At 39.2% G+C, this 18685-nt stretch overlaps 2 protein-coding genes across 3 annotated transcripts in view; one reads left to right on the top strand and one right to left on the bottom strand.

The window, feature by feature from the left end:
- Positions 1 to 1408: 1408 nt before the first annotated feature.
- LOC109462514 (neurogenic locus notch homolog protein 1-like) lies at positions 1409 to 8474 on the top strand. Its single transcript, XM_019759067.1, has 14 exons — positions 1409 to 1537; positions 1688 to 1888; positions 2284 to 2425; positions 2835 to 2945; positions 3618 to 3728; positions 3952 to 4062; positions 4615 to 4728; positions 4859 to 4969; positions 5198 to 5314; positions 5458 to 5571; positions 6051 to 6161; positions 6555 to 6725; positions 6976 to 7157; positions 8318 to 8474. Exons 1-14 carry the CDS (start codon positions 1409 to 1411, stop codon positions 8435 to 8437), a joined length of 1845 nt encoding a protein of 614 aa, XP_019614626.1. The 3' UTR covers positions 8438 to 8474.
- A 7786-nt stretch (positions 8475 to 16260) lies between these two features.
- Positions 16261 to 18685, bottom strand: part of LOC109462544 (probable sugar phosphate/phosphate translocator At5g04160) — a 6747-nt gene continuing 4322 nt past the window's right edge. For both annotated transcript variants that reach the window (XM_019759100.1, XM_019759101.1), the window contains exons 3-4: positions 17834 to 18072; positions 16261 to 17150 (exon numbers count right to left, since the gene is read on the bottom strand). In XM_019759100.1, coding sequence (XP_019614659.1) covers positions 16959 to 17150; positions 17834 to 18072 — 431 coding nt within the window. In that variant the 3' untranslated portion in view covers positions 16261 to 16958. The remainder of the gene's footprint in view (positions 17151 to 17833; positions 18073 to 18685) is intronic.

Below are 18685 nucleotides of genomic sequence, written 5' to 3'. Positions count from 1 at the left end.
TAGAGTCGGGAACTCCACTAGAAAGTATTTATAACGGTGTACTTCAGTTTTCGACTACACTTCTTAGCGTTTTATGTTTTACGTAAGACAAATACAATTGGCAGCCATCTGCGTGAGATTTCAATTGTCAATACATGTTTACCCTCTTAGCTTTTGACAAGGTTTAAAGTTGAAATTTAACCAAAAGAGATGTTCTCATGATTTCAATCACTGTGGATCTCCCCAGTATACTGGCCCGAGGTGACGATGTCCAGAGAAAAAGCTATCGTAGAAAATTGTGCAAGAAAATTTCTGTGTAGACAATGTACATTTAGCGTTTTACAAAACTCCATTACATGTTAAGCGCTGTACAAGCAGGTCCTATTTTTTGCTCGTTCACTGTCTTTTGAAACCTGCACTAGTGGCCGCCAATAGATAAGGAAGGACTGGCCATCGTGTCCACTTTTTGGTGACCCTTTGACTACTTCGTCTCTCCCAAAAAACAAGAATAATGACCATTGTAGCTCCCTGTCTACTATGATCATTTTTCCAATTTTCCTCACGTACCCTAGGTGTCACTATGGGTAGGTTTGACAGCACTTCATACGTAAAATCTTGCATATTTATATAGTTTCGTCGGTCGCCACCCTGGTGGTCCCTTTCCCATGCAAAATCCTTCGACGGTGTAGTTCTTGATTAATCACCTGTTCAACTTGATGAAAAATTGCATCGGTTGTCGTGGTAGTAGGGGATTATAGCAACCCTAATAAGAAGCTCACCTCTTAAGTGGCGCACATACGGCGAAGTTGCTGTTTCCGCTACAACGTTTTAACACAACGATCTGAAGAACAGCGTTTTGAAGTAGAGTCGTGAACTCCACAAGTAAGTATTAAAAGGTGTGCTTCAGTTTTCGATAACTCTCCTTTGCATTTAAGATGTTCTGTTGCACGCATAAGCGACAGCTATCAGTGCGGCTATACTTGATAGAATTGTTGATACATTTTTTTTTTACCCTGCTAAGTTTAATTTTATTTGCAAGGAGTAAAACGTGTCTTTTAACTTTAAAGTTAAAACTTTGTTCCAACACAAGAGAATTGTTCTTACCTAGAGTTAAAAGTAGGGAAGTTAAAATGGTACGACCACGTAACCAGAAGCAAAAGCCTCTCCAAAGTGATCTTATGCTGAGGTCACATTTCCAAAACGGGGACCGACCGGGCTGTTTCAATTAACGAAAAAGCAACAATGTGTATACAAAAATATAAGCAAAAAGTTCCATTATTGATTTTTTTCAACTTTTTTGTGCCTTTTTGTTTTTCGTACCATATTTTCCGTTTCATAAGACTGTCCGGCCGGGCTCTGGTTTGGAAATGTGACCTCAGCATCAGAGGGAACACTGGTAGGGAAAGGGAAAAGGGGCAGATAGAGAAAGATGTGGGATGACAACATTAGGGAGTGGACTGGCCTACCCCTTGCCATCACCTATGCGCTGGCACACACCAGAGAGGTTGGAAGGACTCGGGCAGTGCTCAGCTGCAAAGCGCCCACACCACCACCCTCGGTAAAGTAATCGGTTAGAGCTTTCGAAAGCTCTAGGTGAGAACTATTATCTTAAGTTGGAACAGCGTTTTGAAGTAAAGTTTAAACTTTAAACATGTAACTACCAACATAGATGAACTTTCATAGTGTAAATCGTGTGTTGTCGTTTCAGAGAGCCATGGCCAGGTGGCTTCTCGTCGCGCTGATGGCGGGAATGGTTGTGAGTAACAGCCTCGGTGCAGCCAACAACATCATAACATTTCTCGATGCCTTCTACCAACTTGCCAATTTCACAGACCAATCGGCTGATGCAACATTTGACCATGGGACAGATAACAGGGAAGACGCGAAGGACATTAAACCCTTCTCACGGGTATTTATCCAAACACTATATATGTAAATCTGCATATAAATGTTTGGCAGGCAGACAGTAAAGTTCATATAAATGAAAAGCTTTTGCTTCAGTTAACAATTTTCTTTTGCATTCTAGACCCAGTAGTGCTTCTTCATAACCCGTATCAGTTGGTACATGCGCATATACATGTACATATCTCTCAGTCCGTTATATGAAGGATTGAATGTGTAGATGCAGGAAAATTGAAAACATTTTGATACTCCACCTTTTCCTTGCAGATGCAGGCCACAGCATTTTACAGTCATCGACTGATGTTCGCTATGTCAATCAATGCAACTTACTGCTAATGCAGGGGTAACATTGTTGTAAAATCGTGATGCATCTAATAATATGTTAACGTTTGTGTTCAGCAGGTGAAGCCCCCACATTTTCATCCCACAGACAAAGATGAGTGTGCCAGAAACCCATGCCAGCACAGCGGGAGCTGTGTGAACAAAGATGGCGGATACACCTGTATCTGCTCATCTGGATGGACTGGACAGGACTGCCAGCAAGGTGAGTTTTGTTGTATCTGTATCGGTAAAGCCGGTATAACCGCCCTTCAGCGTAACACACCAGGCACGCGGCGCGGCGGCAGCTGGCTACATTACACTGATCGACTTGTTACACCTTACCACTCTTGAACACCTTAACATTGTTTAAAGCTATCTAATGATAAGGCCCCTTCTGTACTTTGTGACAGCGAGTTTCATTCTGCGATAGTTCTAGGAAAGAATGAGTTTTTGAACACCTCAATCCTTCGTTGGTAACTCTGGTACTTGAAGACAACCATTAACTCATATATAGTGGCGTATATCACATTACATAGCCTTTTAAACTTAAAATCCTTCCTTCTTGCCATCTCTGTCTTAGTAATAAAATCATTTGTGTAAGGTTGATATTTCTTTCCTTTGTCCAACCACAGACATAGATGAGTGCGCCAGCAAACCCTGTCAACACGGGACATGTGACAACAAAGATGGAGGGTACACATGTACCTGCTCACCTGGATGGACTGGGCAGAACTGTCACCGATGTGAGTTCTCTTGTGTATTCTCTTTAGCATAGTACATGTATTGAATATTACATGAATGTTCATATCTGCATGTCTTCTTACTTTCTCTTTCTTTCTTGATAATCAAATGTGCTTTGTTGTATATCTATCATAGCGAGTCACGTGGCGTAACGATAGAGTGTTCGGCTCTGAACCAAGAGGTCCCGAGTTCGAATCCCGCCATTTAACCGATCTTGTGCCCTTGGGCACTTCACTTAGGTGGAAATGCACCTGGGCTTCTGTTAGGGACTTCCTTTGAATTCGAATAGGACGTTAGATGGGGGTACCGTGTTTGGGGAAACCACACTTCACTCACGATACAGAACCCACCACACCTTTGAAAAAGAGTAGGTGTGCGATGGTCGAAATCTAGTGTCCACTAGACTCCTTTAATTTGCACACTGAATAGATAGTAGAGCTTGGCCTAAAAAAAATGTAACTGGCCATGGGAGTTAGCTAGCCATAGAGGGCACAGACTGTGCTGTTTGTCTGTTGAGGAGCCGGCCTCGTAGAGAAACTAGCTTTCTGTTGCCGGCTCCTCACAGATGTTTAATCTGTAAAGCTAAAACATAAAACATACACACAAAAACACAGACTCACACACAAACACCCGTGCACACAGATATATACGATGTTTCGTTCTTTTTCCTACAGACTTCAATGAGTGTAACATTGACCCTTGCCATCATGGAACCTGTAAGAAAAAAGCTGACGGATACAACTGTACCTGCTCACCTGGATGGACTGGACTGAACTGTCATCGAGGTGAGTTGTGTAGTGACCATTGTATTACCACGTTATATTATATCACACATTACATGCACTTAAAATCATTTTTTTAGTTTATTAGTAATATTACTGTCTTTGTCTTAAAAAATGAGGGTTGTGCTGCACAGAAGTCATATCGGAATCGATGGACAACCCGAGAGAGAGAGATGTCTTAACAATTTGTTTTGAAGATGGATGATATTTTTTCTTTATCACACAGACATAGATGAGTGTGCCGGAAACCCATGCCCACATGGACGCTGTGTGAACACAGATGGTGGATACCATTGTGTGTGCTCACCTGGACGGACGGGAGAGGACTGTCAACAAGGTTAGTTCATTTTTTGTTAACATTAACTATTACACAATAGTTTGTGTTGCATTTATGACTACTTAATGAAAATGTTGGATGCTTTAGATATTTTTGTATATTCCAAATGCCAACAGTGTTATTTCTGTAAGCACGCAAACAAAACATGTCAATGATTGTACCAGAAAACCATGCAAACATACATTGTTCCTCGTTGTGTTTAGAGTCCGTCTTTTTTCATGCCATGAACCATGACTTTTCATCATCTTGGTTGACTGTCCAACATGGTTTCTTGTCAATCACCACACAGACATTAATGAGTGCATCAGCAACCCTTGCGGACATGGACGCAGCTGTGTGAACATAGATGGTGGATACACATGTGTCGGCTGCCCACTTGGATGGACTGGAGAGAACTGTCAGCAAGGTGAGTTCGTTGTGTAGCAACCAATCACTTAGTAAAGTATATTATATGAATTTATATTTCATACTTAAAATCTTATTTTTTCTGTCTCTGTGTTAATAATACAATCTTTTTTTTTTCAATATGGGTGATATTACTTTATCCCGCAGACATAGATGAGTGTGCCAGAAATGATCCATGCAAACATGGAACCTGTGAGAACCAAGATGGCGGATACAACTGTACCTGCTCACCTGGATGGACTGGACAAAACTGTCAGCAAGGTGAGTTGTGTAGTAACCATTTAATTACTTTGTTATATTATATTACACATTACATGAACTTAAAATCTTTCTTTAGTCTATCACTGTCTTTGTCTTTGAATATGGGTGATATTTTTTCTTTATCAAACAGACATAGATGAGTGTGCCGGAAACCCATGCCCACACGGACACTGTGTGAACACTCATGGTGGATACCGTTGTGTGTGCTCACCTGGACGGACGGGAGAGGACTGTCAACAAGGTTAGTTCATTTTTTGTAAACTAGTTTGTGTTGCATTTATGAATACTTGAAATGTTGGAGGCTTTATATCTTTTTGTATATTCAATTTGCCAACAGTGTTATTTCTGTAAGCACACTAACAAACATGTCAATGATTGTACCAGAAAACCATGCAAACATACATTGTTCCTCGTTATGTTTAACGTCCGTCTTTTTTCATGCCAACATGGTTTGTCAATCACCACACAGACATTAATGAGTGCATGAGGAACCCTTGCCGACATGGACACAGCTGTGTGAACACAGATGGTGGATACACATGTGTCGGCTGCCCACCTGGATGGACTGGAGAGAACTGTCAGCAAGGTGAGTTCATTGTGTTGCCACCAATCACTTAGTAAAGTATATTGTATGAACTTATATTTTATACTTAAAATCTTATTTTTCTGTCCCTGTGTTGATAACAAAATCATTTTTTTCAATATTTGTGATATTACTTTATCCCTCAGACATAGATGAGTGTGCCAGAAATAACCCATGCGAACATGGAACCTGTGAGAACCAAGATGGCGGATACAACTGTACCTGCTCACCTGGATGGACTGGACAAAACTGTCAGCAAGGTGAATTTTGTCGAGTAGTAACACATGACATAGTTTATTATATTACATGGATTTTTATACCTGAAATGTCTTTCTGACATTCCTTTTTTAAATTAAAATCGTGGTTTTTATACTTAGGTGACATTTCTGTATTTGTATCTGTACAACCGCCTTTCGGAGTAAGACTTCAGCTTCGCAGGCTATATTACACTGATCGACTTGTTACACCTAACCCTTGAATATCTAACTCTAAACATTGTTTAAGCTATCTAATGACAATGCCACTATGGTACGAGTTCCACTCTGCGATAGGTCTATGAAAGAATGACTACTTGAACACCTCGATCATTGGTTGATAACTCTAGATCTGGTACTTGAAGGCATAGCTATTTCTTGTTCTCTTCTGGGTTGGTATTAGGTATTTAGTAGTTGGTACGTCCACAAGTTTATTAGTCATTCTGTGTATGCATAGCCTGGACATTTGGTTCTTTATCCAACAGACAGAGACGTGTGTATAACGACACCATGCCAACATGGAACCTGTGTGAACCAAGCTGGTAGGCACAGATGTAGGTCCACACCTGGACCGACCGGAAAAAACTGCCAGCAAGGTAGGTTAACCAGTTTATAAAATAATCAATCTCAAACCTTTGGCATCATTTAAAAGGTACTAATTAAAAGTGTAACCGATGTAGTATTCAGGTTCTTTTGGATACTGCTCGGGGAACTAACTACAGCACTAGCAAGAACGCACACAGGACACAGGCATTGCCGATACACATGCACGGGAGTCGTGGGGCTGGGACAGTCTTTCTCTGAGACCTTCTCTCGAGCTCAGACTCCTCTCCTATCCCACAGAACACCCGACTTTATCATACAATCACCGACAAAAGACCCAGATTGCAATGCAGACAGTCGTTTCCCCGGGTACAATACAACATCAAGCACCTACAAGCCATGTCTAATGATTGTTACTATAGTTACTGATTAAAATCTTGTTACAGCCTGGAAATGCCCAAGTGGATGGAGTGAATATAACAACCACTGCTACAAGTTCATGACAAGCAGAGTCGACTGGTACACAGCGGACGCACGGTGTAAAGCCTGTGGCGCAAATCTTGCTTCTATTCACAGCCGTGAGGAGAACGAGTTTATCAGCCGTCTCATCCCTGACGGTATTTGTTTATTTGTTTATTTAGATTTTTCACAAAGTGAAAAGGAGGACAAAACAGGGACATACGCACCTTTACAAGTTGCCCTCCCACATACAAAAATACATTATACAACATCAAAATTTACACAGTCAATGTGCCCTATTCGTTAAAAACGGATGAAAAAGAGACCGACCTAAAACGATGCTTTGCTTCTTAAGGTACATGTACCAACATATTACAAGAGGTAATGTCAGTTTTCCTTTGATTTCAGACCCTGGGAGGATCCTAAGAGCTGTACATGTCTACATTGGACTACGCAAGTTGAAGAATGGACGCTGGACGTGGTCTGACGGATCTCAAATGGGTTACAACAACTGGGCTCCTGGTGAATCCACCTGGACCCACCTGTGGGGTTGGAAGATGGAGTGTTCTGCTATGTACAAGTACTCCGAGGTGTGTGCTTCTAGGTTTTTTTTTCTTTAAGTAAGGCTATAATCACATGATCATATTGGACATCTCCTGGGCAACCAAAACTGCCCAAATTGATACAAGCTTGCGTAGATGAAAATAAGACATCCAGGTAAGGAGATATACAAAAATTAATATTGTTAGTCGAGCAACTGGATAGGTTTTGATAACTGCCAGGCGTTTCTAGTTGCCTCCACTACTTTTCATTAGTAACAAATGGAAGCACTAGTTGAACAGGTACAAATGTAGTTAGTCAGAACCTACGAAATCATTCTTATCATTTGGTTTATATGTCAAACCTGCCAGGGTGACCGCCTCTTCTTGTTCCCAACTATTTTCCCCATTGACACAAGCATTAAGCAAACCTTGTCCAAGGTGACCACCTGACAAACTCGACAGCGACCACCCTGAACTGGGTCCACTCAAGGCCTGATACTTGACCATGGTGACCACATCATTTTGATCATGTTGATTATTGATGATAACTAGTGAGAAATCATAGAGAAACCAGCCAGTTTGCCTCGACTGCAGGATGATGTTTTTGTTTGACGTAAATTGTTCCATGTGCCAGCCTCCCCACATTCATTCACTTCAGAACTGAAGATGCTCACAGCATTTGACATTAAAACATCTCGACTTTGAAACCATTTATGCCTCAGCGGCCATGTTGTGAGGCAACGGTTTTCAAGGAGACCACCTGTCTAAGGTGACCACTTTTCTTTGTTCCCCTGGGTGGCCGGCTTGGACAGGTTTGACTGTAGTTTCTGATTGAATACCAGCTCAACTTGTGATTCCGTTAGTCACTGACGAAAAGTAGTGGATGCTATTAGAAACATCTGTTTTCAAAACTTTGAAAACCTATCCAGTTACTGTTGTAACAATTCCTTGCGTAAGATTACCTTCATTATAAGTGGCATTAAATGATTCCTCAGCCAAGTCATACCAAAATCTTTTAAATGGTCTATACTGCTTTAGGTTCTCTACTCAGCACTCGTTGGAAAAAGTATGGCACTTAGGCACACATTGTGTAGTATTTATAGATTACGGTTTGGCCAAATCGGTAGTGAAATACAGAAGGGTGCTACTTCACTAGATATAATTAGGGTGGATTTTAACTTGTAAATTGTATGTGTTGTTTCCAACAGATCGGCATACGCTGGATGAGCTATGGACGTCACCACTACGATAAACAGGGACAGTGGTCGGATCAACCGTGTTCCGTTTTCTTTAAAAGCTTTCCGTACATCTGCAAAGCTCCAAAATAAGAGTGTTGCTGACAGGAACCTATAATTGATCTCCCTGACAAATCCAGCCTTGCTCCTCGACATATGAAAAAAGTAGTAGCTGTACTTCCATAAGTATCCCTTTTCACTTTTATCCTCAGAAAATAAAAGAAATTAAAATAAATGTCTTTCATATTTGCGCCTCCAAATATGAAAGAAAGAAAAGCTTTGTAGTTCCATAAGTATCCCCTTTATCCTTAGAAAACGAATGGAAGAAAGTAAAAGGTAAGGAAGGAAGGAAGAAATGAAAGAAATAAAGAAAAGAAGTAAAAGAAAAAGAAAGTTGGTTAGAAGTTAGAAGTCATCAAAGAGCACTATGAAGTTTAAAGTTTGAAATATAGTATCACTGTATGCTCAATATTGCTTTCACAATAAAGTATCTTTAAACGGAACAATGCTTCGGTTTATTGCCTCGATTAATATAACTAAGTAGGTAAAATTGATAGGAAAAGAGAGGCCTCATAAGGTCAAATTATTGGTTCCTGGATTGAACAAATGATGCTGAACTGGAAAATCACCATAAAACCACTCAGAAGCTGAATTAAGATATTATACGTCTTGGTTTCTAAACCATTTACGATATTACACATTTATCTTTATTATATTAGTTAACGCCTCCACGGTCAATTGTCATGTTACTTAGTGCCAGTCCCACAATTCCAGCCCCCTGTAACCATGGCAGTGCCCATCTGCGTTTTTATGTATCCCTGGTCCACACAATTGTGTCACTACAGGGGACTAGTCCACTGGTAGTGGTGTGTGTTTAACTCATGTGACATTTTAAGTCTTTGGTCCTCGGGGTCGTGTGGCGTAGCGGCAGCGTTCTCGACTCGGAACCAGTGGCCCAGGGTTCGAGTCCTGACATGCCACCGATCTTGTGCCCTTGGGAAAGGCACTTTACACGACTTTCCTCACTTCGCTCAGGTGTAAATGAGTTTTGTACTGTCCCTGTGTTGGTGGCGGCATTAATATAAGTTGAAAAAACTTGAGTGTGCTGTCACCACGTCTTGTGATTACATGTTTCGGAATATATATTAAAAAAAAGTCGTTGGTATGACTCGGCCGGGGATTGAACTCACGACCTACCGAATGCAAGGCGAGCACTCTACCCACTTGGCCATTGCAACGTACATGCATGTACATATATTCCACAATTACACTCTGTTAAATGACGTTACTCACATTTGCACATAAGTCTTCAGAAGATGACTTGTTATCGGCATTAGTTTCCTAGGGAAATTTAAAAATCCTTTTAATCAAATGCGAGCTTTGGAAGGAGGTTATAGGAGATTTGGGCGAATCACAGCGACGCGTTTTCATAGAATATTACAACATAATGCCGGTACCAATGCAAGGTGTATCGGCACGATACACCTGGAATAGACGTAAACAATGTTTTTAAAATCTAGAATACCGGAAAGTTTAATGGAACTTGGAAGACATTTCCTTGCCCTCCCAAAAGTAATTTTTTCCAAGGCCCTGTTTTCAGCTCAATTTTTCCCTAGCCCTCCCCCCCCCCCCATGACAGGCGACCGGTGATAAATGTTAATAAAACAACAACAACAACCGCACAACCGTTGTGTAATAGTCCAAAGTGCACATTTGTTTTTATTTTTCTTTGGTACGTGACCCGTAAACATATAAGTTAAAGGTATAAAGACATTTTAGAATGAATTCATAAATTAATAAATATGTAATTGACTTACCCACGTAACAAGACGTGTATATGTGTGTGTGTCCAACCTAAACCACATATTGCAATGGCACACAAAACTTTAAAGCCACTGTTACAGTAAAATTTCTACTTCTTAAATGTTTTCATGTCTTGTACCTGGTCGATATGATAACATTGCTTGTCAGAGAACGTGCATAACCATTGAGTGCTGATGATAATTAAAGTGAATTAAATACGCCCCCCTTCCCAAAACAAAATGTACTAGTAATCCTAACATGAGTGTAGCTATAATTTTAAACGCCTTGCCAGCCTCTTGTGATCTTCAATGTTTTACATTTCATGTAGTACCGTACATTGAACAAAAACGTGTTGGCATTTAAGTCTTTGCTTTTTTTTCTTTGGAGTTAAAAAAGAAACATATTAATTTTCCATCTTATTTGAGAAATATTGATTTTCCCCTACCCCAAACAATGCTGTTCACCATAGGCCATAATTTGTACACAATCGTTGCAGTAGCCCTTATTCTATATTTATCTATTCTAAGTCCTCATACTCATCTACCAGTCATACCAATGAAAAATCATATAATATTATTATTATTATTATCTTACAAATCATAAAAATACCAACTTGTAAGTTTGACAACTTGTTATGTCAAAAATCAGGAAATATCATAATTTTTTAATCTCTTCAAATAATTTTGTAATACTGCGTAACATCAATACTGAGTTTGACACAGGTATACTATTGCAACATTCATTAAACTAAGTATAACTTTGTATTTAATTTGACCAAAATATCACATACATAATTTAACAATACTTTGACAAATATGTATATATTTAGAATATATCTCACTTGAATTGCACATTAAAAACATAATACATACAAACAACATTAAAAAAAAACTTCACAGAAATGACTTCACAATGTCAAATGCATGCAACACTTTTTTTAGGTAACTTCTTTCAGTCAATCTACTGTAAAGAGTGCCTTTTCTAATGCAAAAGTGCTCTTTTCATCTAGAGGTAGTTTAGGGTACAATTATTTCCATTGCAGAACAACCAATGTAAAATTGAGAACTTTGGTGAATTGACTTACTATAAACTGATAAACTATAAACTTGTTATATGTTACATTCACTATTGGCATATGATTTTTTACACTAGGAGTTTAAATAGAGTTTTACAGAATTTTATACAGATGTACGTTACATTCACCAATGCCACAAGTATGGCCTCAGTTTTTTTGTGATGGGACAGGGCCCTTCAACAATTATTCCTCTATGTTATGACAAAGAGTGGTTATACCAGCTGCATGGTGACCACATCATTTTGATCATGTTGATTATTTATGATAACTAATGAGAAATCATAGAGAAACCAGTCAGTTTGCCTCGACTGCAGGATTATGTTTTTGTTTGACGTAAATTGTTCCATGTGCCAGCCTCCCCACATTCATTCACTTCAGAACTGAAGATGCTCACAGCATTTGACATTAAAACATCTCGACTTTGAAACCATTTATGCCTCAGCGGCCATGTTGTGAGGCAACAGTTTTCAAGGAGACCACCTGTCTAAGGTGACCACTTTTCATTGTTCCCCTGGGTGGCCGGCTTGGACAGGTTTGACTGTAGTTTCTGATTAAATACCAGCTCAACTTGTGATTCCGTTAGTCACTGACGAAAAGTAGTGGATGCTATTAGAAACATCTGTTTTCAAAACTTTTAAAATCTATCCAATTATTGTAGTAACAATTCCTTGCGTAAGATTACCTTCATTATAAGTGGCATTAAATGATTCCTCAGCCAAGTCATACCAAAATCTTTTAAATGGTCTATACTGCTTTAGGTTCTCTGCTCAGCACTCAGCGCTTGTTGAAAAAAGTATGGCACTTAAGCACACATTGTGTAGTATTTATAGATTACGGTGTAGCCAAATCGGTAGTGAAATACAGAAGGGTGCTGCTATATACACTAGATATAATTAGGGTGGATTTTATCTTGTAAATTGTATGTATTGTTTCCAACAGATCGGCATACGCTACAGTTGGGGGATCCATGGACGTCGCAACTACGGTAGACAGGGACAGTGGTCAGATCAACCGTGTTCCGTTTCCAGAAGCTTTCCGTCCATCTGCAAAGCTCCAAAATAAGAGTGTTACTGACAGGAACCGATAATTGATCTCCCTGACAAATCCAGCCTTGCTCCTCGACATATGAAAAAGGTAGTAGCTGTACTTCCAGAAGTATCCCTTTTCACTTTTATCCTCAGAAAATAAAAGAAATTAAAAGGAAATTTCTTTCATATTTGCGCCTTCAAATATGAAAGAAAGAAAAGCTTTGTAGTTCCATACGTATCCCTTTATCCTTAGAAAACGAATGGAAGAAAGTAAAAGGTAAGGAAGGAAGAAATGAAAGAAATAAAGAAAAGAAGTAAAAGAAAAAGAAAGTTGGTTAGAAGTTAGAAGTCATCAAAGAGCACTATGAAGTTTAAAGTTTGAGATATAGTATCACTGTATGGTCAATATTGCTTTCACAATAAAGTATCTTTAAACAGAACAATGCTTCGGTTTGTTGCCTCGGTAAATATTACTAAGTAGGTAAAACTAATAGGAAAAGAGAGGCCTCATAAGGTCAATGTATTGGTTGCTGGATTGAACAAATGATTCTGAACTGGAAAATCACCATAAAACCACTCTGAAGCTGAATTAAGATATTATACGTCTTGCTTTCTAAACCATTTACGATATTACATGTACACATTCATCTTTATTATATTGGTTAACGCCTCCACGGTCAATTGTCATGTTACTTTGTGCCAGTCCCCTGTAACCATGGCGGTGCCCATCTCGGTTTTTTGTATCCCTGGGCCACACAATTGTGTCACTACAGGGGACTAGTAGTGGTGTGTGTTTAACTCATGTGACATTTTAAGTCTTTGGTCCTCGGGGTCGTGTGGCGTAGCGGCAGCGTTTTCGACTCGGAACCAGTGGCCCCGGGTTCGAGTCCTGACATGCCACCGATTGTGCCCTTGGGAAAGGCACTTTACACGACTTTCCTCACTTCGCTCAGGTGTAAATGAGTTTTGTACTGCCCCTGTGTTGGTGGCGGCATTAATATAAGTTGAAAAAAAACTTGAGTGTGCTGTAACCACGTCTTGTGATTACATGTTTCGGAATATATATTAAAAAAAAGTCTTTGGTATGACTCGGCCGGGGATTGAACTCACGACCTACCGAACGCAAGGCGAGCACTCTACCCACTTGGCCATTGCACCGTACATGTACATATATTCCACAATTACACTCTGTTAAATGACGTTACTCACATTTGCACATTAGAAGATGACATGTTATCGGCATTAGTTTCCTAGGGAAATTTAAAAATCCTTTCAATCAAATGCGAGCTTTGGAAGGAGGTTATAGGAGATTTGGGCGAATCATAGTGACGCGTTTTCATAGAATATTACAACATAATGCCGGTACCAATGCAAGGTGTATCGGCACGATACACCTGGAATAGACGTAAACAATGTTTTTAAAATCTAGAATACCGGAAAGTTTAATGGAACTTGGAAGACATTTCCTTGCCTTCCCAAAAGTCTTTTTTTTCCAAGGCCCTGTTTTCAGCTCAATATTTTCCCTAGCCCCCCCCCCCCCAATGACAGGCGAACGGTGCTAAATGTTAATAAAAAAACAACAACCGCACAACCGCTGTGTAATAGTCCAAAGTGCACATTTGTTTTTATTTTTCTTTGGTACGTGACCCGTAAACATATAAGTTAAAGGTATAAAGACATTTTAGAATGAATTAATAAATTAATAAACATGTAATTGACTTACCTAAGTAACAAGGCGTGTATATGTAATATATGTAAACCACATATTGCAATGGCACAAAAACGTTTAAGCCACTGTTACAGTAAAATTTCTACTTCTTAAAGGTTTTCATGTCTTGTACCTGGTCGCTATGATGACATTGCTAGTCAGAGAACATACACAACCATTCAGTGCTCATGATAAAGTAATACGCCCCCCTTCCCAAAAGAAAAAGTAGTCTTAGTAATCCTAACATGAGTGTAGCTATCCTAAACACCTTGTGATCTTCCATGTTTCACATTTTATGTAGTACCGTACATTAAACAATAAAATGAAGTATTGGCATTCAAGTCTTTGCTTTTTTCTCTCTTTAGGGTGAAAAAAGAAACATAGTTTTATCTTATTTGAGAAAGATTGATTTTCCCCTACCCCAAACAATGCTGTTCACCATAGGCCATAATTTGCACACACTCGTTGCAGTAGCCCTTATTCTATATCTATCTAATAGTATTCTATAGACATTAACTACATGCACAACTGAACTTTAAAAGTCCTCATACTCATCTACCAGTCATATTAATGAAAAAGCATATATATTATTATTATTACTATCTTACAAATCATAAAAATACCAACTTGTAAGTTTGACAACTTGTTATGTCAGAAATCAGGAAATATCATAATTCTTAAATCTCTTCAAATAATTTGTAAAACTGTGTAACATCAATGCTCAGTATGACACAGATATACTATTGCAACATTCATTAAACTAAGTATAACTTTGTATTTCACTTGACCAAAATATGACATACATAATTTCACAACACATTGAAAAATATATATATTGAGAATATATCTCACTTGAATTGCACATTAAAAACACAATACATACAAACAACATTTCAAAACTTCACAGAAATGGCTTCACAATGTAAAATGCATGCAACACTTTTTTTTAGAAAACTTCTTTCAGTCAATCTACTGTAAGGTGTGCCTTTTCTAATGCAACAGTGTTCTTTTCATCTAGAGGTAGTTTAGGGTACAATTATTTCAACTGCAGAACAATGTAGAATTGAGAACTTTGGTGAATTGCCTTACTATAAACTTATAAACTATAAACTTCTTACAAGTTACATTCACCATTGGCATATGATTTTTTATCATAGAATTTTCAATAAAACTTTGAAACAAAGTTTTCTTCAATAAATACAGTTTTACAGAAATTTATACAAATGTACATTACATTCAACAATGCCACAAGAATGGCCTCAATTTTTTGTGATAAGGCCACACCAATTTAACTTCTTGGTTAACGGATTTTTCTACAAAAATAATGGAGCGGGCGGGCAATAAAAAAAATAAAAATAAAAACAGGCCTAGGCATCGTATTATGGCCCAAAATGGCATGATAGGAGCCATGAAGTCCACATACCAGGCTGGTTCAAAATTTAAACAATGAATTTTGAACTTTTAATGATACCATTGCATTGAAAGATGGAATAACTGTAACAAGTAGGATGAAAAGGACTGTTTTCAACTGTTCAGGGCAAAATATGAGCATTTTGCAGTTTATTTTGAATTTTTATTTTTATTTGCAAATCAGAAAAAAATGAAGCGGGCGAATCCGTTAACCAAGAAATTAAATTGGTGTGGCCTAAGCTTGAATTTCACGACAAACATGACAACATGACAGGGCCTTTTAACAATCATTGCTCTATATTACGCTGAAGGGTAGTTATGCCAGCCACATGTAGTACATACATGTAATATACTGAAACAGAAATTTAGTAGACCTACACTTGAATGCATATTGTCTGTCTGACAACTTTGTTTTCTTTCAGTAAGATAATTCTTTCAATCAGTGACTATTAAATCCTAAGGTACATACCTCCGAATTTTCGACGACTAGTCAGTTCGTCTTGGTCACGGAATAATCCTAGTCTCGCAAGGTAACGCGAGACTAGGACGAGACTTGCGTGGATCTTCTGCCCCCCTCTGCCTCCTTGCGGAGTAGAGGTAGGTAGGGCTTAGGCAGCTCCCAGCCTTCGTTGCGGTTCAGCTTGGCTCCCACTAGTTGGATGTGTATGGCCTCCTTGATCTTCCGATGTGCGTTGCGGGCTTCCTGATCGATAATTTCGATCGTGTCTAGTATAGGTTGGGTGGTGACCCTATGTCCAGTCTGTAACTGGTGTTGACTAAGTGCAGATTTGTAGTCCTTACGGTCAATGGACTTCTGATGTTCACCTGACCTTTCCCCCAGCGATCTCTCTGTTTCTCCCACACACGTCCCACCTCTCACTGTTTTCTTTGAAATGAAATCTTTTTCCCGAACTGAAAACTCTACATTGGCGTCCAACACTAAAAGTATCCTTCTTCAACCTTCACAACAGTACCATACATATCTGTTAACCTTTGATGATTTGTCAGATTCCATCCAAGTTTCTAGAGCTTCAAAACAGCTCACTTTTACCAGCTTCTCTTCACTTTCCCCTTTGTCCTAGCAGCTACATGTATTTGTAACTTTGAAAGCTCCCCACAAGAGCTCAGACTCAGAGCACATAACATGTTTCTATCATGCCCCCTGGCGGAGCTGTGGTAATGCATCCATGACCACACAGGCATACTGCAAAAGGACTCTGGTGGAGACTAGTGCATGTACTGGTAGCTTGCAGTGCCTGAATAGCTCACACCATTGGTGGCTACAATTTGGGTGATGTGCCTGCATTATTTCTGTACTTCTACAGTTCTTCATGCCTTCTTACCATGTATTTTAATCTGCAGACCAAACTTTTAGCACTGGAAACAACAGTTTCTATGCTCCCATGTCCAGAGCAAGTTATGCTTTCTTTCATGGATAATAACATCCTAAAAGAGGTTGTTACCTTACAGTTAACAACAGTTCTAATGCACAGTATCTGAGGGCACTATGGGAAACAGGTACTACGTACTCGTACATGACTCTATGTATGACCATGCAGGTGCAGCTTGCAGCTGCTGCACCTGAATAGCTCATTCCTTCTCGTGACCACCTGTGTATCTGTTGACCATCTGGAAGAAGTTCCTGATCTGGTTGGCTCTCTGGTACATCAGGACTCCAAGCAGGGTGACCAGTATCCCTGCCAGGCTGGTGCCCGTCACCGTGTTCTGGAAGATCAGGACCGACACCACCACGTTCACAAGCATGTTGACATTCCCCAAGACCTGCAATTATAGTATATAGATGAATGAAGGAATGAAGATTCATTTATATGTCCTGCGAATACATGTACATGCCACACAGCCCAAACGGGCTTATAAGACACCAAGAAAAGAAAATGTCATAATACACACAGTACAGAGAGTCAAATCAAATTAAATATAAAAAAAGAAGGTAACATAAGTGAAGGTAATAACAGAAGGTAGTTGGTGATGTGAGTTTTTGTTGCCCAGTTCCGTCTAATCTCATTATTCTTAAAGTAAATATTATATACATACTCAAATATTGTCAGAAGGAGCTTAACTTAAAAAGGTTTCATTTCTTATAATTCTTTCTTATTGCAAAACAAGATCCAGAAACATATTGAAAGGTGGGGTAAACTTCATATTATTCTTTTGCTGTAAGTGCTATGCTTTCTGTTTAATATATTAATTTTCTAACTTCTAACATTGTTTACATTCGAACATTGTCTGCACTGTTAATTCTTACTCAAACACATTCACATACATGTACTACTAGACTATGGTGACAGGAGCGGAGCAGACCATGAAATTGCAACATTATGTAACCCAACACCAGTCACCATGGTGGCAGATGTCAACAAATCATGTCATAGGTCACTGTTTGGAGAAGAAGAAACTGAGCAAAAACAATATGTTCTCCTTCGGTAAACATTATAAAAACGCACCTGTAGCGTGACAGCGGAGGTGTAGTACGTCACGACAAACGTCATGGTGTTGTATCCGACGGCGCTGACACAGCTGAGCAGGATGAGGACCCAGAGGGTGGGGTTTGTGTGGAGATCCTCGTCGTACACGGCAGAGCTCTCAAACACCAGCGTCAGGAACAGCAGGAGGAAGAAACTGGGGATGGACATGTGGTACAGGAGACGGATGGAGTCCATACGCTCATCCTTCAACAGAACACCTGAAAAGAAACAAACAAAAGCTCCTTAATCATTGTTTCACAACTTACCTGGTACATGTAGTAGTAGTAACCGAAACTTACCTGGTAGTAAAAGGTAACACCACAAATACATTAAATGTGCCTAATCCAGTGGATCAAGAAGACATGAGTTCAAATCCCAACTGTGTCTTTACCTGGCATGCATGACATTCATGACTGTGTGACGTTTACAAATTATACTGGTGTGTACTAAGTAATTTTATTTTTATGTTGAAACAATTCTGTATTGCAGTAAACACATATTTACTAGTAGGGTGTGATGATGTGGCATGCATGTCAGGTAAATGACAGAGCCAGGATTTGACTTCTTGATACAGACTTCACACATTGTAGCAGGTGTGTGTGTGATGTTTATATGCCTACTACAATATGTCTGCAAAATTGGTTGTTGAAGAAGTGATCTTTATAGCTTAGGCCACACCAATTTAATTTGTTGGTTCTCGGATTCGCCTCTTCGTTTTTTTCTGATTTGCAAAAAAAAAAAAAAATTTGATTCTGGTCCTGAATCAACTGAAAAATGCTTATGTTTTGCCCCGAACAGTTGAGGAAAGTCCTTTTCTTCCTAGTTGTTACA

This window comes from Branchiostoma belcheri, unplaced genomic scaffold (assembly GCF_001625305.1).
Source record: "Branchiostoma belcheri isolate BF01 breed outbred unplaced genomic scaffold, Haploidv18h27 scaffold118, whole genome shotgun sequence".
NCBI classification, from domain to species: Eukaryota; Metazoa; Chordata; class Leptocardii; order Amphioxiformes; family Branchiostomatidae; genus Branchiostoma; species Branchiostoma belcheri.
This window is presented reverse-complemented; position numbering and strand designations above follow the sequence as displayed.

Excerpts from the sequence above, each read along its gene's own strand:
- LOC109462514 (XM_019759067.1), top strand. The coding sequence starts at position 1,409 with ATGTGGGATGACAACATTAGGGAGTGGACTGGCCTACCCCTTGCCATC. Across the intron at positions 5,315-5,457 it reads TGGAGAGAACTGTCAGCAAG|ACATAGATGAGTGTGCCAGA; the intron begins GTGAGTTCATTG and ends TTTATCCCTCAG. Across the intron at positions 6,726-6,975 it reads CAGCCGTCTCATCCCTGACG|ACCCTGGGAGGATCCTAAGA; the intron begins GTATTTGTTTAT and ends CTTTGATTTCAG.